This window comes from Cyclopterus lumpus, chromosome 17, assembly GCF_009769545.1.
Source record: "Cyclopterus lumpus isolate fCycLum1 chromosome 17, fCycLum1.pri, whole genome shotgun sequence".
NCBI classification, from domain to species: Eukaryota; Metazoa; Chordata; class Actinopteri; order Perciformes; family Cyclopteridae; genus Cyclopterus; species Cyclopterus lumpus.
Genome location: NC_046982.1, coordinates 17609326 through 17631910, shown reverse-complemented (window position 1 = coordinate 17631910; position 22585 = coordinate 17609326). Strand labels below are relative to the sequence as shown.

General features: G+C 39.4%; 2 protein-coding genes across 2 annotated transcripts; both read left to right on the top strand.

Annotated features, from left to right (window-relative positions):
- The first annotated feature begins 2477 nt into the window (after window positions 1–2477).
- LOC117747121 (ABC transporter F family member 4-like) lies at window positions 2478–16329 on the top strand. Its single transcript, XM_034556538.1, has 15 exons — window positions 2478–2686; window positions 3819–3874; window positions 5146–5324; window positions 5423–5598; window positions 6998–7177; window positions 7707–7793; window positions 8120–8186; window positions 10135–10178; window positions 10285–10375; window positions 10894–11613; window positions 12020–12176; window positions 12559–12929; window positions 13380–13453; window positions 13842–13898; window positions 14233–16329. Exons 1-14 carry the CDS (start codon window positions 2582–2584, stop codon window positions 13890–13892), a joined length of 2358 nt encoding a protein of 785 aa, XP_034412429.1. The 5' UTR covers window positions 2478–2581; the 3' UTR covers window positions 13893–13898; window positions 14233–16329.
- A 3378-nt stretch (window positions 16330–19707) lies between these two features.
- Window positions 19708–21930, top strand: LOC117746996 (tripartite motif-containing protein 16-like). Its single transcript, XM_034556364.1, is given in 2 exon segments — window positions 19708–20667; window positions 20669–21930. Coding segments are annotated over 2 exon segments (1710 nt in total). The 5' UTR covers window positions 19708–19761; the 3' UTR covers window positions 21473–21930.
- Window positions 21931–22585: the final 655 nt, after the last annotated feature.

Genomic DNA, 22585 nt, shown 5'->3' with positions numbered 1-22585 from the left:
TAATTGTTATTCCTTCGTATCTCAGAAGTAACACATTAATGTTCACTTTCCGCAAATATGCGTAGAAATAAAAATGAACCGTCCTCATCTTTTAAAATAGCATTTTATTTCTGGTCACCAGAGCTACAGTAGTGAATTAACTAGTTTAACTAAGTTAGTTAGTTACCTAGCTTCCGCACAGGCCAACTAAGCAACACTTTTTGGGGCTCTCGCACAATTTACATTTTTTATATTTCTCACTTTTTCATGGATGGTGATGAAAATTGGTCCATTGTGTGATTAGAGTGCTACATGATGAGAAACCTGTCTTGATGGCTGGAGGACTAACGGCCGTAGAGGACGTTAAATCATGCCAACCATAATGCTGGGGTTAAACTGAGCCAGTTACGTTAATTAACTAAAGACTTAAAGTGTTGCTAGATGGAATGCTAGATGCCATATAGAAAAATGCAATAAAATTAATTTAGCTAATCATTAGTGGTCCTTTACAGTGACACTAATGTAAAAATCGGCCTTGTCCATTCATACAAAATGGTACATTTTCTGTGTTCAAAACTGGACTTAATTTTCCCACCGTGATAGCTTTAGTTTGAAGGCTATAATGCTTCACATCCACCAGTCATCGTTTTATTTGTGTAACTTGACGGAGAGAAAAAAACCTAATAATTCTTTAACGGTTTAAACGGGTTGTGCGCTTGTCTAATATCCTCCTGGTCGACTATTGATCACGGTCATCGCCACAGACCTCCCCGCGCGAGGCTGAGTGATCGCGGACGGAACATCAAAGGAAAACCAGGAAAGTCTCTCTTTACGCAACCGACTGTACAAACTACATCAAGTCATCTGGAGACGAACCGGGGGGGGGGGGGGGGGGGGGGGGGGCGGAAATACGTCAGATTGAATCAAGAAATAAAAGCTTGAGTAAAAACTGTTCCACGGGTATAAACGTCTTTGAATCAAATGATGTATATTTGACGAATGTGTAAATATACATTATTGTTTCAAGTAAGGGGTCCAAAATTGTAAGGTCACATTTGTTGTTGTTGTAGAAACTCAATCTGACGGAGCTAGTTTCTCTGTCTGTGCTTTTGTTTTGAAAGGTTATGAACATACATCCTGTTTGTTAAAGCATGTGTGTGACTCTTTAAAGGGATGATGGATGACTGGATGAATCAAAGGGATGGATGGCAGTGCTTATTTAAAACACCTTCATGCAAATTATGCAGAGTGGCTAAAAGGTCTTATCATTTCCTCTGAATTGTTTTATTTATTTTAGTTTTTATTTATTCAATAAATTTGTCTCAATTAGACAAGTTCAAACAGTTGTATTAAAAGAAAAATTCTATTAAAACGATATTAATTTAAATGCCAAAGCTTAAGAGTTCATGGTTATCATCATTGGAAGTAAATACATGTATTCATGGGGGCTTAGAAGAATCCATTTCTGCCATAAAAACAAAATAAAAACAAGAATAAAAAGTTACAACAGACATTTAAAAAAAAAAAAAAAACTAAAACCTAAAATACCAGGTCTGAATTATGAGCTCCTAATTTAAAGTATGAGCTAGTATGTCAAAAATGTTACATAACAGGTAAGAATAACCATTCCCTGAGACAACGACCAACCCCGCCCATGCACTCCCACTCAACATGGTACAGTCCGTCCCCGACTATAAAGGCCATTGGAAGCGTTTACCTCCAGTTGGGCAGTTTGGACCAAGAACTAGCAGGTAGCATGGAGCTCATTAGCAAACACTTTGTCAATTGAAGTAAAAAATAGCCATTTAATTAACTTGAATTTGTTGTATTCATAATTAATATAAGTGTAATTTCGTTAACAAAATGTGAACGATGACAGTATGCACATATGCTTTTGTTTGCAGGTTAGCATGCTATATATCCACATGTGCTTTCTGTGCTAATACAACTCTGAACTAAACAACTAGCTTAAGAATACAGATCCTTTGTGTGTGCAGGGAGGAATAAATAATAGAACAGCAGAAACGAGACTGTCATGATGGGGGGCGGGTTAGCACTGTAACGGTGGGTTATTAATGCCAAAAATCATTATAAATCATTAATTGACTGGTGCTTACTTAGATTTTTATATTTAAATGAAATTTAAAAATGGCTTTGTTGCTTCATTAGCAAAAGGTCAAGAGCCTCCTCCATAAATAGGATTAAGTTGAGCTTTAATTAAGGAGAGATTGATTTGAAAGTGTTTTTCAACACAAAAAATAACTGCATTTTCTTAAAATATATATATATATATATATACATAGTTATATATATTGTAACTCATATTTATTATTTCAATTGTCATTGTTTACATTTATTAATGTAATTTATTACGCACAATACATCTAATCTCGAACGAAGCTTTTAAAGGTCTTTGCTGACCTTTAAAAAAAATAAAAATAAAAAAACTTCATTTCCCATGCTGCATTTCGAGGGGGGCGTCGTCACAGGCTCACTGTCGCACGCTACATAGCGGACATGCACTGAGCTGTTAGTAACTCCATAATAATATTCCAGTTTTCGTCCCGGTTCCCAGTCGCGTGAGCCGGTGCAGACGGACAGCATGGCCTCGGAGGAGGACGCCGCTCTGCTGTTCCTGATCTTCCAGCACCTGAAGATGAACGGGTACCACAAAGCCGCCAAGGTGCTGGAGAAGCACGTCGCTCAGGTAACAAGTCCGGTCTGATTCTCGGGCATTTGTGCCACATGAGTCGGTCGGAGAACCGTCCCGACTTGATTCCACCTCGCTTACTCTTTATTATTATTATTTCTGCTCACATTGATGGCTCTTTATTGCTATTTGTCTCGGACGGACATGCGCGTCTTTGCATGTTGTATAAGGCAACTTAATTCAATATTTATGGGATTGTTTCTTTTCTTAAATATGCCCTTTTTTGCGCTCAGTAAATTACAGTTCTTCTCGTGCGCGTGTAGAAGCACATGTCCCCTTATTCAGGCCTCTAGGAGGAAAAGAACACAATGTTACAGCAGCTGCATGGTCATAGAAACAACCATGATGCAGGCCTGCTGCTCCTCACTGACCCCCACCCTTACGTTTATGTCGTATTTAAGGGTAAAAGTTGTTGTTTTTATTTAAGTGTTCGACACCTGCGAAGATTATTCAATTTATCTATTAGTTGGTCGACAGTAATTTTAATGAACAGATAATTAGCCATCGCTCAGGTCAATTTTCTAGCATAAAATTCACAACATGTGCTTGTGTCAGCCTCCACAATGTGAATATTTACACCTTTGACCTGTTTTTGTAGCATTGTGAACAGAATAGCATAGAACTTACCTGATGGAATTTTTTTTACTGCTTTCTGACCCCCCCCCCCCAAAAAAACAACAACTAATAACGACTAAATTATGTTGATAAATTAGCTATCAACGATAACAATTGTTAGTAATTGTTAGTGCTTTGGCATTTTCATAATGCATCCACAGACATTAAGTCTATAACAAAAGCCAAACACAGCACAATTAATGTTATATAATTTATTTCAGTATATTCTAGGCCATGTTTTTTGTGAGCATGGATTCATTTCCGGGAGCTTGTGGCATCAAAGTGGAAACATTCCTGAACCACAGGAAATTAGATATTTCAACTTTTTTTATTTTATAAAAAAAAAATCAAAAAAATCAACATCACTGTTGGGTCCACCCACTTGACCATAGGATGTAACATTCAGGGAATCAGGCAAAAGTGGGGAAAAAAGTGCTTTAATCGACACATTTTGCTTTTTAATATGCATTGTACTTTTCAGGCTACAGTATTTATGTGATTTTGTGTGTGTCAGGTGGAGACACCGGAGGAGAGCTCCAACCTTCATGATATCTACACAAGCTGGAATAAGTAAGTCAAACATTTTAAAAATAACTTGCAGGAAGTGGGGATCTTTTTTAAATTTGTTATCATTTTTTCTTTTATGGTCAATGACACAGTATGTAAAAAAAAAAAAAAGTTAAAGTTTTTTTAATTTTTTTTATCAACTGTCATAAGAAATGTGAGATACATTGATGTAGAAGTTATTAATCCCAGAGGTAAAAATCTGTGCAGTCACCTAAATCACGAAAATAGGTCAACCCTTTTATGACCTTGCTATTTGCAGGCATGGAAGTCCAAAGGGAGCTTAGGTGGTTTGGAGACTTAACGGTCTCTATGAACAGGATGTCATGCATGGCCTTCTGCCCAGTGCATTCTGGGACTCAAATCCTCGCTATCCTGGACGGGATTAAACGGGCAGCGGATGACGGACTGACTGCGACTCTCGCACTAAAATAATACAAATCCATTCAACGAAAAGCTCTCAAGTTGTTCTGAATATAAGACAATCTTGTTTATTACCCCAACCCCCCCCCCCCCCCCCCCCCCCCCCCCCCTCCCTCAAACAGCTGTTTTTAGATAAATATTAGTCTTTTGAAGATGAAGATGAAGATTCCCTGAGATCCCAAGAAGAATATGGTGATCATCTCCAGAGTAAAATCCAAACATGAAGATACTACTTCACCCCCTCAGACTAATTTCTTTATTTCACAAACATCTGTAGTTCTCGGCTGCTCCACACACGGTGAACTGGTCTCCAGTCAGTTTACTGTAGTGAAACACATTCGACACGTTTTCACTCGTCAGGAATTTATTTCCTTAACAAACGAGTTTCACGAGCCGTCAGAAACCCATTAAACACATTTATGACGGACGATTGCAAGGAAGACTTAAGCCGCGTCCCAAGTCAGTACTGCTTTACTGGTTCTGTACACAATGTACTGCGCGCTAATTAAAATAAACTGTCTTTGGTTGTTAAACTTATACAGCAAAATCTCTGAAGATTAATAACTGTTTTCTGAGACCTTTCTGGAGCCGTTTCACCACCATTCACTATTTGTCTTAATGTTTTCCAGCTGGTGGCAGATCCTCCATTTCCTTTGTGCATTGCATTATGGGAGAAAAGTGTCCAATGGCACACTCAAAAAACAAACCGTATTGTTGCACGCTCTTTTCCACTGTGAACCTACTAAAAACATGCTTGGAATTAGTTTGTGTGTTTACGGGACTTTAGGTATTTAAAATATTGTGTGTTTGTGTGTGTGTGTGTGTGTGTGTGTGTGTGTGTGTGCGCGCTGCAGGCTGTGCTCTCTAGCTCAGCACGCCAAGCAGGAGGCGGAAGACTCCGCTACTGTGAAGAAGAAGAGCATCAAACCAGAACCTGCCAGCAGCGCAGAAGAAGAGGAGGAGAAAGAGGGCGTGGCCACTAAACTCTCCGACGTCACAGAGGAGAATGATGTGGACGCTAAACCGCTACCCGGTACGTTTAGTCGTAATCGTACGTACGATTCAGACGTTTAATCCGTAACTTCCGAAACAACCGTTATGTATTTCGTGACCCTTTTTTTTTTGCTCCAGAGTCGGACGGCGTCGGGTCATCCGACGCTGAGCTCCCTGCTGAGGAGAGAGATGGCGACGCGATCTCTGAGCAGGTTTCGGCGGGTGAAACCAAAACGATAAACTTGGACGGCGAAGAAGAAGAAGAAGAAGAAGAGAAGAAGAAGAAAGAGGACGAGGAAACAAAAGAGGAGGAGGTGAATGTAAAGAGGCAGATATGAGCATATCCTATATCGGGCATCATACCTCCAGCTTTTAGTGGGGGGAAAGGGTTTAGGGTTTTTAAAAATACTTAAGTTACCCTATACAGACTTAGACAAAGCCAAAAAAAAAGTCATTTAGATTTTATCTTCATATTGGCAATATTAGATAATTGCACTATATACATGTATACTCTGCACAGTAGTTTACTATATTCGGGTAAAGTTCAAGTGTTTTCTGTAAGCGGAAGTCTCTGCTTCCTCAGATCACAGCTTTTACAATAAAGTTCATCCAAAGAAGTAAGAAATCTAATGGAAAAAAACTGTTAAACCGTTAAATTATAAAGTGTAAATGTGATTATAAATGATGACGGAGAAACTAAAAAAAGAAGTTTCAAATAACAACTTGTCTCGTCACACACACACACACACACACACACACACACACACATACACACACACACATAGCTGTTGTTCAGTCACTGTAATAATGTGCTGATGGACAGTAGCTCCACTGTTGTTATACGCCTCCGAAATACACACAGACTCATTTCATGTCTACTTGTCTCGTCTGTGTCTGTAAATGTGTGTTCGTTTGTTATTTCAAGAGTGTGTATCTCTGTGTGTGTGTGTCTCTCTGTGTGTGTGTGTGTGTGTGTCTCTATGTGTGTGTGTGTCTGAGTGTATGAGTGTCTGTTCTTTTCTTTCGGACCGGTGATGCAGCAGATAATGCTGTTTGGACAGATTGATACTCCTCTGAGACAGATTGTGTGTTAATGTGCGTTTGTGGTTCTGTCTACACAATCCTGTTGGTTTCTGTCTGACAGCAGAGTTTTGGCTTTTTAAAGATTTTTTTATCTCTGCTCAGATTACAGCAACACAACACTTTTACTTTTGACATATATTTCTACTAAACATAATTTATTTAAAGCAGATTGTTCTTTTCTCTTTAAAAAATGTTTTTATTGAAAACATTTCAATAGGTTTTAGAGGTTCACATCTCGGGGACACTAAAATACACCAAAGAGATTTAGAGAGACTCAATGACTATGACAAGGGGCAGAATTACCAAAACATCCAAAGAGACCAAACAACTTAAAAAGAAATGCAAAAAGCAACTAAGACACTCAAAACTACTTAAAAGAGACGCAAAACTACTTAAGAGACTCAAAGTGACTTCAAAGAGACTAGAAATGACTACGAAGAGACTCATACCGACTATAAAAAGAGGGCAAAGCAACCAGGTGCAAAAAAAGAACTACAAATGTCCTGAATTTGTCAAGCATGGGGACAAACACGCACACACACGCACACACACACACACACACACACACACACACACACACCTGTTGGCCTAACTCGTTGTTATAATTGCCTCCCCCTTCATATTTTACAGTCGTCTTCCATTGAAGCGTCAGCTGAGGCCTCCGAGGAGGAAGCGGTCGAGCCCAGACCAGCGGCCCCTGGTGAGGCCCCTGGTGAGGCCCCTGGTGAGGCCTCTGATCAGCTCATGGCCCCTGATCCCTCCGGCGAGAGCAGCCAGCAGCATGGAGAGGACGCCGATGAGCTGACGCAGGTTAGTGACCGGAGGCTGAATCCAAAGTATGTGACTGTGTGAGATCCTTCCTCCGACTAAATGTTGATCAGTTTGGACCACAGCTTAGTAAAACCCAAATGTGTTTGTTGGTTCCTGGTTTCCCCTCAGCTCGCTCGCTGCACATCTGCAACTTATTGAGCAGAGGATTGTGGCTCCGAGGATTGTGGCTCCGAGGTGCTTTTTGTTTGTGCCGTTTAGCCTCCAGCAGGAAAACTCACTGCGAGCTGTTAAATTTGACTTTTAAATCATTTGACCAGCTTTCTGGTACAACCTTCCATACACTGTGCTCTGGAAGATATAACCTACATTTCACTGCTGAATTATCAGGTAGTCTGTCTGAACTGCTTGTTTAACTTTTCAAGACTTAGATAATTACAATGTGATTGTAACTAATAGAAATAAAGGGCAACATTCTGAGAAAAAAAAACATGAATTAACTATTCAACCTGAAAGCTGTGTAGTTTTAATATAAAACATTTTGTTTCTCTGCTCCGTTTTCTTTCCTCAGGTGACAGAAGCAGATGAAAATGCATGTGACCAGACAGCTGTCAATCACACGGAGGATGAAGATGAGGAGGAAGGCAGCGCTGAAAAGGTGCAGAACTGGTTGCCATTATTATTATTTTTTTTTAAAGTTTACTTTTCCCAAAACCTACGTGGACGAGATGCGATTATTGTCATTGCGGTGCCAAAGAATTCTGATCATCAAAGCGTTCACTCGCTGGCGGCGTGTCGGTCACACGTCTCTGGTTCTCATTTTCTAGCTCATGTCCACATTGTTTGAATCGGGGAGGGATAAACAGCTTTTTGTTGCTCACGGCAACCGGAAAGGATGTAATCTGTGTCATGAATAGAGTAGAAGTAGAAAGAAGCTCTCTCTCTCTCTCCCGTCTGGTGTTAACTCGTCGGTTCCTCTTGCAGAAGCCCGACCCGACGGCTCAGGAGACCAACGAGCAGCCGGCAGAGAGCGAAGCCCCTCCCCCTGCAGGTATGAACGACCAATGAGACGGTTGACGGGCAGCTCGTTCTTTAGGTTATGTCTGGCATCTTTTTCCGGCCTCTTTCTCACCGCGCTGACGGGCATCACAAGCTGCTGTGAAGAAACAGACGTCTTTTTTACCTTTCGCAGCAGGTTTCAAAGCCTCTGACGGAAAAAACTAAAACCACGGGTTGGGTTTTTATTTTGAAAAGTCTGGACAGGAAGGAGGTTTATCTATCAGACAGTATCAAGTGTGCAGGTTTGGTTCCTGTTGATGCGTTAAAATAATTGATTTAAGAAAATGAAATGTATGTTTATTAAGATAAATGTTTTAGAACTGCAATTTAAGAACTAGTTTTTTTTTTAAAAGTACTCGCTTACTTTAATAAGATTTAATAAGATTAGTTTTTAAATTAGTGATTTCATTTTCATTTTAAAGGAACAGGAAGAAAAGTAGAATTGTTAGATTAGATTTCAAATCCTCAAAGGAAACTTTTTCAAAGGTCTGTTCACCAAAGTCCATAAAACCAGAGCGTCACTCGCTGATGTTCTTAAGTTTCTTTTGTGCAGGTTTTCATACATTTGCTTCTGAGGTTTCGCACCAATACAAGGGAGCTGCGTTTCATTATATTTGGGCCACTAAGAGCAGCAACATATCTTTTATAGGAACAGTGTCCTCACTCCATTGAATTTAAGAGTTAAACAAGAAGCTTTATTTCCTTTTTTATTGGCAGCGCTTTGTCTCTGGCTGTTCTTTTAAATGCAGAACATTTTGGATCATTTGATTATTTTTTAAATTTATTTAGGGGGAGAAAAAGGGAACGGAAAAGAAAGAGTTGAATATTTTACTTTGATGCATTCGGACTCGACGCCAACGCTTGTGAAGGAGGATCGCTGCCAAAGAGAAACCGCTTGTTTGACTTCTCAAAGGGTTTTTATTCAGCGATGACTGGTCTCAGAAACACAGTCGCCTCATTTACCAAAGCGATTGAACTGAATTCATGACTTTAGGGCAGAAAATAAAGTCTCTCAGCAGTCGTTTCTGACTCGTCAAACTTGGGGTTTAACTCCCGGTAAGAACATCACGAGTCGCCGCGTTGCGCTGAAATAATTGCTGGAGTTGAGCCTCCGTTAATTAGTTCCACTCGTGCTTTTTTGTTGCCACGACAAGAGAAAACGTTTGTCTGCTGTCGGGGGGGGAAGGCCTCAGAGTTTTGAGAGCGATGAAGAAACGAGAGCGCTTTTTTAATGTTGCAGCAACAATTTATTCAGAGAGAATAAAAATAGCTTTTTATTAGCCGTGCTCGTCCATCACGACGTTGATATTTATGGTTTTTAGTGAGGATGCATCAAGTCATGGTTAAAGTTTCATCCGCATTGGAAGCTTGTTTTCTGACCAAATACCTGCAAAACTAATGATTATGATATTCCGACTGGCCTAAATTCAGATGCTGAACGTGGTCACCATGACGCCTTCTTTACATCAGCGTTTAGCTCAAAGCGCGGCCTGAACGCGGCCTCACTGAGTCGAATGCTACATAGCTGGTCAGTCACATGGTGATTTAAGAGGCGCTCTGGCCTCACGTGTTCTGATTAGTTTTGGCTTGCGGTTAAGACACCTGTCATAATTCTGTTTTAATTAAAGCTCAAAACATTCGGTGTTCTTCACTAGAGGAGGCAATAACGGGATTAAAACGGAGAACCAACTTCTTTGTTATAAAGCATTCAGTCGAGGGGAAACAAGCGGAATATTTGTTTGATGATCGCTCTTTAAATTTGACTTTTGCTGTTATTGTTCCTGCACTTCAGTCGTTTGGATTAAGGATTAATCTTCTTCAGCGTGTCTCTAAATGTCATGTTAGGTAAAATACCTCTTATCCTCCTGAAGTAGCATCAAATGTTGACGATATCTAAAAAAAACAACAAAAAAAACATGTTTCATCTTTTTTTTTTTCAGACGCTGACTCTGAAAATTCAAATGAGGAAGAGGAGACATCTAAGGTACCGAGAACAATTAGTTTTTTTAGGCCCGAACAAAAGCTTTGCAGTCTCGTTAGGACATGAACAAAAAAATGACAGTTAATTGGCGTGCATGTGTTTCACCCAGAGGTCAGAGGTCGTTAACCTCTCGTCTCCGCTGGAGCCCGAAGACGAGACAAAGACGGCAACGAGCCCGGAGGACCTCGTCTCTGACGCTGGTAACTAACGCATGTGGAGTTTTCATTAGTGACAGTGAACTTCAACACATATTTTTATGTGTTTTATATATTGAATAGTTCTTGTTTAGTAGTTTGTGGAAGATCTTTAATCGAACCCAAAACAAAAAAAATTAAGACGTAACACTATTTTTTTTACCTAATAAAGCCCTTTTTTTCTATCTTAAGCCTTGAACCAATATTCTCTTATCCTTTTAAAAGCATTAATTCAAATATTACGTGTAATTGATCTTGCAGATTTATTACTAATTATTTTAATTCGTCACAATATTATATTTCTTTAAATTTTCAATTTCTGGATCCACCATATGGTATTTTTTTAGTACTAAACATTAGCAAAACTTAAATGGTGATCTCTCATTTGGTTAATAAACAACCCAAGGATTGTGGTATTTTATTTATTTTATATCCGATTTCTGCACCATCGGACGTGTTTCAAGTGTTCTTTGGTTTTCATAAACGGAGAAGTAAAAAACAAATGTTTCTCTTTTCCGTTGTAGAAAAGGCAGACGAGCAAGGAGACCCAGAAGTCTCCATCATCCTCGAAGTGGAGGAGAGCGACGCAACCGAGCAAGAAACCAGTCAACAGCTGCCGGAGGAGGTGGAGGTGGAGTCCTGCGAAGACGCCAACACTCCCAAGAAGAAGAAGAGGAAGAAGAGCAAAGGGGACGTCGAGGTGCCGGCTGCAGAGGAGCCGGCCGCAGAGGAGGCGGCTGCAGAGGAGGCGGCTGCAGAGGAGCCGGCTGCAGACTCGTCCCCCGTAGATGCGTCCAGTGATGCTCCTCTCACCAAGTCTGCCAAAAAGAAAAAGAGAGACAAAAAGACAGTGGAAGAGGTGACAGAGGAAGATCAGAAGACAGAGGAGGCGGAAGAAAAGGAGGAGGAGACGTCTCTGGCCACTTCACCGAAGAAGAAGCCAAAGAAAAGGAAAAGAGAGCAAGATGCGGAAGAGAAGCAGGAGGAAACTCTTGTCACTCCTTCGGAGAGTAAAATTCAAAAGAAAAAGAGTAAGGCGGAAGCAGTGGAAGAGGAGGAGAGCGAGGCAGTTGCAGCAGTGGTGGAGGTGGAGGATGAGGAGGTGGTGGAAATTGTTGCAAGTCCAGCCGAGGCAACAGAGAAGAAGAAGAAGAAGAAGAAAAAGAAAAAGACAGGGGAGACGCAGTCTGATGAGAGACCAGCAGGGGGCGACGAAGACACAGAAAAGGAGCAGGATGCTTCAGGTAGTCAGAAAACATGCTTTAATCAGAAGTATGAGATAATTTATACACTTAGTACAACTGTTATGTTCCTGAGCATTTCCCTTTTAAGCTACTTTATATTTCTACTCCATTTTCTAGGTGCTTTTCAAATTAAAAGTTGACAGAAAACCTACCGAGAGTTTTTAAATGTGATTTACTGTTGAGGAGTGACGTGTGTGTGTGTATATAAAGTATGGCAGTTAAAATAAGCTCCACTACAACATTAATTGCTTTAGAGTAATAAATAAAAGGATTAGCATTACAATCAGGAATAATTGCTCTCAATCCCCACTGGAGGTGGTCAGCGGCGTCCGTATCTGCAGAATAACTTCTCCCACTGCTTGTAATGGTGGTGTAATTTAATTGGCACATCTTCCCCCACCTTTAGACGGAAACTCCTTTCAGCTCTCCTCGACCAAAAAGAAAAAACGTCTCAGGAAGAAAGTCAGCCTGAAGAAGAGGTTGAGGATGAAGATCCAGAAACGAGAGAAGAGCATCCCTTCAGAACCGACTGCAGAAAGCACGACTCTCAACGGCAGAAAGAAGTGAGTGCTTCTCATCGTGTACACTGTTAATACTTCAACAGCTGTTGTACATGGATTACATGTTATTGAAGAAGCCGCAATGCTTATTGAAATGTGGGATTGGATATTTACTTCAGTACTTGACCAGTTAAACAATGGGGGGAAAACCATTATGCTTTGTCTTACATAAAGTAGGAGACAAAATGGTGTATTTAGTGGAAGTTTGCAACAATCAGAATATACGATGTACTGTAATACACAAAATATTCATACGGTAAAAATGTATGTCGTGCATAAAGTGTCTCTTCCGAGGTTAATGTCAAGAAAGGTGAGAAAAAAAAATATGCACAGTTGTATTGTAAATATTGCTGTCAGAGATATTAAACTTGATTAATTCTTCCAGACAAAAACGTACGCAGGATGCGGCGGAGGAGGAGACGCCTCCTCCGAAACCGGCCAAAAGACCTCGACCCGATCGCGCCGCCCAGGAGGCCGACGACATACCAACGAAGAAGAAGAAGATCCGAGTGAACACGGAGCAGGAAGAGAATTCCTCAAAGGAAAACCACCCGCCGAAGACAAAGAAGAAGAAGAAGAAAAAGGAGGATGAGGAGGAGGGATTAGTGAAGGAGGGGGAAGTGAGCTCCGAGCCGCCTGAAATGGACTCGACTCCGCTTTCAAAGGAAAGCAAGAAGAAGAAAAAGAAGTCGAAGGCTGGAGACGGCGAGGAGGCGACGGAGACCTCCACCCCCGTCGCACCTGCAAAGAAAAAGAGTACGAGACTTTAGAAGGAATTACATCTTTATTGTTTAAACGTTATTTTAGTTATTGATTAATTATTAGTATTATTGATGAGAAGTTTCTTTTGGTGTAGCTGTTGTAGTACTCTAACAGGTAAAAGAAAGTGCTTATCAGCATTTTGTGTTTAAACGTGAACGTTTTGTTTTTAACAATTAAGAAAGAAAGAAAAAAAAACGTTAGTTATTCCTGTTTCTACAGGCTACACGCTAACTAAAACCAGATATAAAATAAATGAATACTGGCAAAATTGTCTTTTTTAAATATTGATTACAAAGTGGAATTTATTTTCACATGAAAAAGAACCAAACTAACTGGTTTTGATTTCATGAATGTAATTGTCTTCCTATTCTTGTAGATGACACTGAATAATAACAATAACAACTTCACACTGTGCTGATGTTTTTAATACCGACTGATCTGCAGAGAGGAACAGCTTGAAGGAGCAACTGGAAGAGACGGAGCCGGCTGCAGACGAACAAACTCCTCCGGCTTCTCCGGTGAGAAACGTATACAAATCTGACTTTTAATAAACAATACTTGCATTAGAAGTTTAATTCCCACAGAAAAATTGTTTTTGCAAAGGCCTCTGAATCTTTTGCAGCCTACAAGCAGTAGTTTCTTTTTACGTCCACAACATTGTTTACACAACTCGCGGTGGAAGGCAACGTGTTGCCTTCAGGGAAGCGAGAATCCTTTCAGACGCTGTTTTATTGCTTCTCTCTAATTCCTCTGCCTTCCCTTAAGGTGGGATTGAGAGGCTCCTTATTATTTCAATTTGGACTGGTCGGGACTGTTGATGCTTCTTCAGCCTCTACACCTAACTTATCATTTCTATGTACATCATTCTTTTTTTTTCACAAAACTTCTTCTTTCTGATATTTCCAGAAAAAGAAATCCCCCAAAAAGATGAAAATCCCCCCGATCAGCATTGAATAAATCTTGGTGAGTTGAGTGTTTACATCAATTGTTTGTTTATTAGGAAGGAAGTTTTTTGTTTTTTTTATCCAGGGGATTTATGTTATTACATTTTAAAGCCTTTTAAAATTGGCACAATAGCTTTGTTTTCTGTTAGATTTTTTTGTTGTTTAACCTTCAGGGAGTTATTGTCCAATAATAACAATACAAATAAATGATAAAATGCCTCAAATCACAGTAAAATTAAATGGAAAAACATTCTTGATGACGGAAGAGAAAAAATAAAGCGCATCATGCTTTAAATTCAAGCATCTATTTTGGTGTAGTGATGACTAATTAATATTTTCTACCCCCCCCCCAGGGATTACTCTGATCAGTCGATGGGGAACGACTGCTCCTTGGACCTGCGAGCCCCCAAAACAACAACGACAATCGGCTTAATGTTCGTGCCTTTATTCATGTTTTTTGTCTGAGATAAAAGAATTTCTGCTATTTCTGAGGGCGCATCGGTGTTTTCGGTCACATTTCACTGTCTCCGGTCACATTTCACTGTCTCGTGCTTTAAAACTGTGAAAACAACAAAATAACCTTCAGCTGATTGGTGTTTCATCCTTAAAGGCAGAGCTGCTCTAGTAGGGCAAATATATAAATATCACAATATGAGCTTCCTAGTATTGGCCAACTGATACTCGTGATTCTGACGCCTTTGATTTTTTTTTTTTTTTAAAGCTTTTGACCACGATGCACACTAAGCAGGACATTATACAGTGTACGAGTCATCAGTTCTCATGGGTGGAGTTAATACTTAAAGGTGCAGTGTGTAGGATTTGGTGGCATCTAGCGGTGAGGTTGCAGATCGCACACAACTGAAACTTCTCCCGTGTGTTGAGACATGAACCCGCTCTGTATTTAGAGATAAAGGGAACAAAACACACTTATATTCCAGTTTATTATACACCCGGAAAATTGTTTTAATTTCTCCTAATTGAGCCCACTAAATGAGACACACTGTTCCTTTTTAAGCAATTAATTTGACTTGAATCTGACCCGACATTTAGGAGTTTTTGATCCTTGGAGCTGCAAAGACTATTTTAATCTGTCAAATCCGAAGGTTATTTCAGGTGTTGCAGACACTGAGAAGTATTTGTGTTATTAAAGCTGCAATCTGCATCCCATTAAAACAAATTGATAATGAAAAAGCTGAAGGGCAACCTTTGCGATCAGGAACTTTGATGCGACAACACTGAATATCTCGTCACCTCGGTGGGTTTATTGTTGTGACCGATGAGCTTTAAGGAGAACAGAAACATTTAGAAGGGGTTTTTGGGAATATTTTTCTGTCAGTTAATGAACTGATATCGATAGTTAAACATTTATTCTAAGTTGTTTGAGCTTTGTAGGGGGAAAAAAAGTAGTTTCTCAGTTTTGTCTTGAGGTAGAAACTCACGTTACATAAGAATTGTTTTTTATCTTTCTGTCGGTCATAAAGCTGTGAATTAATTGTTGTGTTTACAGATTTCTGTCGTTTACATGTTTTTTCTTATTAATCCCATACACTTTTAACTATGCATCTGATTAAATCTCTGGGAAGTAACACTTAGATAGTTTTTGCTGTTCTGAGGACCAACGTGTGTGTGTGTGAGAATAAAACTCCTAACGGCTTTAATTTTGCAGCATTGATGAGTTTTGCTTTTTCATTTTCATACTCGTGCACAGAGATGAGATAAAAGTTAATGAAAAATGCAGAATATATGTCACCCCTTTGAGGCCAACTGGACAATCATACACATTGAGCGCATTACACAAACTCTTAAACACTAAATAAAAAACTATGCACGTGAATAAAAATCTGCTTATCTTTCCATAGACGTATCAAGACGTTGAGGCTCAGGGATTAAAACTTTACATTCAACTTTTTTCTTTTTTGTTTGTTAGAAATTGCCATCAGCTTTAAGTTTAGGCATGACATATATTAAAGAGTTTAATTCTTGTAATCAGTTAAAACATTTACGATACTACACGGTAATTCACTGATGATTCCTTTAGTCTATTCTCCCGGGGGAAAAAAAAGCAAAATGTGTGTCCAATAAACCTGCTGCATGTCTCAGGAGTTAATGTTACCTTGTTCCCCTTATGATTGATCCGAAGAACATTTGTTTCTAACTTTGAATCTTAACTCCTTTTTAGAAAACTAACATTTAGAAACCAAACACTGCTGAATTAGTCTTGTTTTTTTTGGCGCTAAGCTTCCGGAGAGAAAAGTAAAAAATGGTTGTTCACTGATATTGATTCATAAAAACCGTGAGGTGAAATGATTTTTTTTAAACATGCATCACACACAAAAAATAAATTTTCCGTGTCTCACAAACAATTTGAAAACAGAAATGTGGCTTATTTTGAGACCTGCAGAAGAAAGTCTGGTTCGTCATGAAATGAAACGATAAAAGTTCAAATTGAGTAACGTGTGAATGTTACGGTTTTCACTTTAACTGTTACAGATGTTAATTTGTTAGTATTTTAGGTTTGCTCTTGTAATTGTTTTTTTTTTCCAATAAATACAGTTTCTCTTAAAATCAGACTCGATTTCTTGAATTACTCAAACAGATTTTTTTTATTCAAACCACTTTTGAAAATAAATATAGTTTACAAAGTTGAGCGGGAAAAGTGTCTCCCCAAATAATATTGCATAATATGAGGTAAGGATAAATTAAGCTTTATGTTGAAACGCAAAGAAGGAAAAAAAAAGTTATATAGTGTCAGTCTACGTTCTTAAACATTGCATTTTACAGAGTGGTACATTTAAATATTCATTGCATAAAAGTCACGGCTTTGCCTCTAAGATAGGGCGACCAGATTTGAGTTTGTGAAAAAGAGGACACTTCGGGGGGAGGAGTGGTAGTTTATAGCATGCCGCATATGTATATATGTGAATGCATTCAAATGTCACAAATGACTATATGAACATCTGTTTATTGAACTTGAACAAAATTGCAAATGTAACACAAATAAATCTTTTTTTGTGGCATTTAGTCCAGTGCTTCTTTCATGTGTCTTGTCCATATTGAAGCAATAATGATAACAAATAAAAAAATTCTAAATAATAAATACTTTATATAGCCACATATTAAAATAAGAAAATTAAGACACTTTTCAGTCCTCCTCATGTGGTTGGGCATATTTCTCTGAAGACTGAATCTTTCCCAAGAGTTGGCAATGGCTTCTGTCCCCCCCATTATTTAACCGGAAGTGCCGGAAACGGAAGTGATTTAACCGGAAGTGATGGCACGAACAAGAAAATCATATTGCTATTAGTTGTCTTGAAATTAATACAACAATTAAACAAAAACGAAATAGAAAATGCCTTAAAGGCGACACATGTATGTTGAAAAATCTCATTGATGGGTCATAAAACTTTTAATAAAAAGTTATGGTAAAGTCAAAAGAAAGTCGTAAAAGAAAGTCAGAGTATTGCATTTCCCAAAATAAATCATATAGTTTGTTGAAAAAAATCTTTAAAAAGCCAAACTATAGTAAAAAGTCACAGTATTGTCTGTCCAAAATAGTCACACAAGTGCATGTTATATTTAAAGCAAAGTACTTTTGTATGAAAATATGAGGACTGCATGTTTCTCGAAGTCGGGTCATGATCTCCAGTCCAGTGAATGTCAATCATACAGAAAACTACACGTTACTTCCTACAAATGCATACAAAAAAGCATAAACATTAGTGTTCATGGTTTAACGTGCACATTTCAGTTAACTGCTATTCCTTTTATATAGTAGTTTATAAAATTGACTAAATATCTTTTTTTGTTTCCAGCATAAACCCTCAGAACTGTTTGGAATGTCTCTTACATTTAAGAAAACGTTTCACTTTAGTCATCTTTATATGTTGATTTATTGGAAATTGAATTAATTTTGAATTATTTGAAAAAAAACCCAGTTTGTACACACAGGAGCATGAATGTGCCACGTTGAGCTCCGTTAAAGCGTAAATCTGTAATCTAACATTCTCTTCATTTTTTTCCCCTCGCTGAGACAAATGAGAAATTATCCGCATAAATGATTTTCGGTGCAGAAAACCAATTATGTGTAATTACAGGAAAAATTGGTGATGAGATCGTGAGGCGGGAGAGTGAGAAGCAGAGATAACAGCTGGGTGGGGGTGGGCGGGCTGTTTAAAAAAAAAAGTAAGAGACTACCGTAATGTCATGGTAATGAAAATGTGCTCATAATTAACAGTTGTATTGCTGCTTTTACCCAAAAGCACAATAAAAGCACAATAAAAGGCAAACGCATGCAGCGTGGGAGGTTTTTGTGCAAATGGGAGACCTTCTGCAGTCGTTATGAATATTCATAAAAGCACAGTTTTTCGCTGATGGGTTCGACCGCGGAACAACAAAACGATGTGCATTTCAAGTGGGAACCTTGAGACATGCAGTTTTCTTATAATGAAATAAAATGAAAAGAAGCTCAACGGGCTGCAGACGACTGAATATCTGCGGGTTTGTTGAGGACATCAGGCTTTTAGAAAATGTGATATACACTATTTCTTTTATACATTTCATAGTACCATTATAATAAAACTACATCAATAGTCTTAGATTAATTGGCGATGGAAATAAGTATTAACTGCAGGCCTAATTATTAAAGTACAGTGTTTTTGTTCAAATTCTGTGTTCAACAAACTCAAAAAGTTATTTTTGTTATATTCTCTGAAGGTCTGAATAGAATTACAAATATTGTGTGCAGAATATGTGAATAATCATTCATTCTGATTATGGATACTTTTGAGTTATAATCAAAATAATAATGGATTTAGAGTTAAGTACATCTATAATGTAAAACTAAATCGAACCGGACTCAGCTGCTAATCCAAAGACTGAGTGTGTTCTGTCCTGATGAAGATGAGACCTGGTGATATGATATAAAACACACACACACACACACACACACACACAGTAAACTGGAGCCAGAGAATACTACAGAAAATATAGGTTTTATTGACGAATGGAGTAAAACTATACATTTAATACATCAATTAAACCACGTGGGGCTAAACTGCACTGTCAGGGAGGTCAGTGTAGAGTTAAATAAAAACATAAAGTATATAGTCACAAAATGTGTAGGTCATTTAGAAAAACTCCCACTTCACACAAACCAAACACAATGTACCTGTTCACAGCAAACTAAGGTGACACAAATGGCTGCTCTATCACTGTGTGCTCTCTCAGGTGTGTCTGACTACCCAGGAAGAAAAGCCCAGGTGAGCTTCCCACCCCTTTTTATAAGCTCTGCCCCTTTGCCTGGGTCCTAATCACAGGCTGCCTGTTGCCTGCCTTACCACATTTATGTAATTTCTTCATTTGACAGAAACATTTATCAACTAATTAATTACATAGGGCAGCTCGTCTGGTTCTTCATGTGCTTCTGGATTCAGAGTTGCAACAAATAACAGATCTTGAAGAATTTGAGAAACATAACTTGAGGAACATTTGTAGAGAAATACGCCTGAGAAGCCAAGACATATTTTGAAATTAAGAAACGGAAATTATTTAAAATCTGGAGCAGATTTGAACAAAGGCTTTGTCTGTAATTGAGGGAACAGAGTTCACATTCACAGCACTGCTCCTCTTCCTGTAATGGAGCGGCAGCTCGATAAGCCCCTCCCTCTTCCCCCTGCTCTCAAACACAGACAGCTGCACTCTGTCCACATACTTCCTGGTTCCCTCCCCTTCAGATCTACAGTTTTAAAGATGGGTGTAACCAACATGGTGGTGAAGCGACGGAGCTGACACGCCCCTTTCACTGAACCATCACATGTTGTTCAGATCAGAAGTCAAAGTCTGAGGAAGTGAAACTCAGACAGGCGTTGCTACTGAGAGGTGAAATGGCGCAGAGAGGAGTTCAGCTGGATCGGGAACGCTTCTCTTGTTCCATCTGTCTGGATCTACTGAAGGATCCGGTGGCTATTCCCTGTGGACACAACTACTGCATGAGCTGTATTAAAGCCCACTGGGATAAAGAGGGCAAGAATAAACTCCACAGCTGCCCTCAGTGTAGGCAGACCTACACACCGAGGCCTGTCCTGGTGAAAAACACCATGTTAACAGATTTAGTGGAGGAGCTGAAGAAGACTGGACTCCAAGCTGCTCCTGCTGATCACTGCTATGCTGGAGCTGAAGATGTGGCCTGTGATGTCTGCACTGGGAGGAGACTGAAGGCCTTCAAGTCCTGTCTGGTGTGTCTGGCTTCTTACTGTGAGAAACACCTTCAGCGTCATTATGATGTACCTCCATTAAAGAAACACAAGCTGGTGGAGCCCTCCAACAAGCTCCAGGAGAACATCTGCTCGCATCACGATGAGGTGATGAAGATTTTCTGCCGTACTGATCAGCAGTGTATCTGTTATCTCTGCTTAATGGATGAACACAAAGGCCACGACACAGTCTCAGCTGCAGCAGAAAGGACCGAGAGGCAGAGAGAGCTGGAGGGGAGTCGACTAAACATCCAGCAGAGAATCCAGGACAGAGAGAAAGATGTGAAGCTGCTCCATCAGGAGGTGGAGGCCATCAATCTCTCTGCTGATAAAACAGTGGAGGACAGTGAGAAGATCTTCACTGAGCTGATCCGTCTCTTTGAGAAAAGAAGCTCTGATGTGACGCAGCAGGTCAGATCCCAGCAGAGAACTGAAGTGAGTCGAGTCAAAGAGCTTCAGGAGAAGCTGGAGCAGGAGATCACTGAGCTGAAGAGGAACGACGCTGAGCTGCAGAAGCTCTCACACCAGCTTCTCCACCACCAACCAGCTTCTCCACCACTACCCCTCACTGTCACCACTCAGTGAGTCTACAGACTCATCCAGCATCATCATCCGTCCTCTGAGATACTTTGAGGACGTGACAGCGGCTGTTTCAGAAGTCAGAGATAAACTACAGAACGTTCTGCAGGACAAGTGGACAAACGTCTCACTGGCGGTGACTAAAGTGGACGTTTTACTGCTACAACCAGAGCCCACGACCAGAGATGGATTATTAGGATATTCACATGAAATCACTCTGGATCCAAACACAGCACACGGAAATCTGTTATTAAAGGGGAACAGAAAAGCAATATTTGAGTTTTATTCTAGCACAGAAGAAGAAGAAGAAGAAGAAGAAGAAGAAGAGTTGTTGTATAGACACGCAGAGAGTTTCACTTCATGTGTTCAGGTCCTGAGTAAAGAGAGTCTGACTGGACGTTGTTACTGGGAGGTGGAGTGGAAAGGAACAGGAGTTAATGTAGCAGTCTCATACAAGGACATCAGCAGAACAGGGCGCTTGAATGAATGTCAGTTTGGATCCAATAACAAATCTTGGTCGTTACATTATAACAATAACAGTTTTATCTTTCGGTACAACAATATCCAAACACCCGTCTCAGGTCCTCAGTGCTCCAGAATAGGAGTGTACCTGGATCACGGTGCAGGTATTCTGTCCTTCTACAGCGTCTCTAAAACCATGACTCTCCTCCACAGAGTCCAGACCAGTTTCACTCAGCCTCTCTATGCCGGACTCGTGTTTCTTTGTCCTCGAGACACTGTTGAGTTCTGTAAACTCAAATAGACCAAAGTGATTTAAGGGACAACTGGTTAAAAGTCTGTGTTTTAATTGTTACACTTATTTTGTTTCCATCATTGTCGCTGAGAGCAGACTTTTCTTCACCTGTCAATCAAACTTTGTGGGCGACACTTTGACATCTTTTCATTATTTTTGACTTCCTGTAGGTGGCGCTCCTTCCTGTCTGTTTAGTCATGGAGGCTCTCACTGCTCATGATGATCTTTGTTTACCTGAACTAATATTTATCTGCAGAAAAATGTAAAATGCTATGAGCTCTAAATGTTTGATGAACATTGTCATTGATGTATTTTTTTAATTGAAGTCTTCTCTTCCTCTACATGGGTCTTAAAGAGAGAAAGCACCAGAGCTTCTTTATCGCAGGAATGTTGTTCTTTCTGCATAGTATTCTATCATGATGTACTATTTTCCATGTTAAAATAAAGTATCATAATCAATAAGGAAATATGTCATTATTCTTTTACATAACTGAGATTGTGGTCAAACACATGAAACATACTTTACTGAAGGTTTAATGTAAGTTTAAGGTACTTTCAACACATTGGCTTCACTTTTCAAACCCGGAGGTTTTTGCCATGTTGAGAGCCCTGTGGAGGCAATTCCTTTGAGGACTTGAACCTGGAGAAAAACATTCATACTAAAAGTGCATTCTGTCATACATCTATGAAAGGACTAAAAGTGGAGCTTTAATAGATTATAAGTTATGAGGAAAATAAGAAGTTTAAAAAAAAAAGGAAACAAATAAAAAAATAATAATGTATATGTGACCTGGTGATATACCACCAGAGTAAACTGGAGCCAGAGACCACTGTACGGAAATTATAGGTTTTTATTGACGGATGGAGTAAATGATACGTTAAATACAAAAATCAAAAGAAGTGCACAAACATGAAAGTAAACCATGTGGGGCTAACCTGTCAGGGAGGTCAGTGTAGAGTTAAATAAAAATATAAAGTACATAGTCACAAAATGTGTAGGTCATTTAGGAAAACTCCCACTTCACACAAACCAAATAAAATGTAAATATTGATGTGAGTTATTCAATCAGTCAGCAGACTATTGGACATGGAAATACTTGATTATTGGAGCAGTATTATTAT